At 35.2% G+C, this 520-nt stretch overlaps 1 protein-coding gene across 2 annotated transcripts in view; it reads left to right on the top strand.

Annotated features, from left to right (window-relative positions):
- nfyba (nuclear transcription factor Y, beta a) overlaps positions 1-520 on the top strand; it is a 25,781-nt gene that overhangs the window by 24,824 nt on the left and 437 nt on the right. For both annotated transcript variants that reach the window (XM_031869919.1, XM_031869920.1), the window contains exon 6: positions 335-414. In XM_031869919.1, the coding sequence (XP_031725779.1) occupies positions 335-414 (80 nt within the window). The remainder of the gene's footprint in view (positions 1-334; positions 415-520) is intronic.

Below are 520 nucleotides of genomic sequence, written 5' to 3'. Positions count from 1 at the left end.
TATGTGTGTATATATATGTGTATGTATGTGTGTATATATATGTGTATGTATGTGTGTATATATGTATGTATGTGTGTATATATGTATGTATATGTATATATATGTATGTATGTATATGTATATATATGTATGTATGTATATGTATATATGTATATGTGTATATATATATGTATATATATATATATATACATATATATACAAATATGTATATATATGTATATATATACAAATATAGAGATGTTATTAATAAACCGTATGACCCAGCCCGTCTGTGTTCTGTTCTTCACATTCTGAAGTCCGGTCTCATTAAAATTCACCTTTCTGCCCGAATCAGCAAATCCACTGCCAGCTGGGATCATCACAGCGGACGGTCAGCAGCAGAACGTCATGGTGTACACCACCTCATATCAACAGGTAAAGAGACGCTGAGGCAGCAGCGGTTCAAAAATGGCTGGATGTGCTGCTCGCGTCACCACTTTCCCACAATGCTCTGAACGAGAAGATAAATCGGTTGGGGGGG

The sequence above is a fragment of the Anarrhichthys ocellatus genome, unplaced genomic scaffold, assembly GCF_004355925.1.
Source record: "Anarrhichthys ocellatus isolate YVR2014 unplaced genomic scaffold, GSC_Weel_1.0 scaffold49, whole genome shotgun sequence".
Taxonomy (NCBI): domain Eukaryota; kingdom Metazoa; phylum Chordata; class Actinopteri; order Perciformes; family Anarhichadidae; genus Anarrhichthys; species Anarrhichthys ocellatus.
The sequence above is the reverse complement of the archived record's forward strand: the minus strand, read 5'-3'. Positions and strand labels throughout refer to the sequence as shown.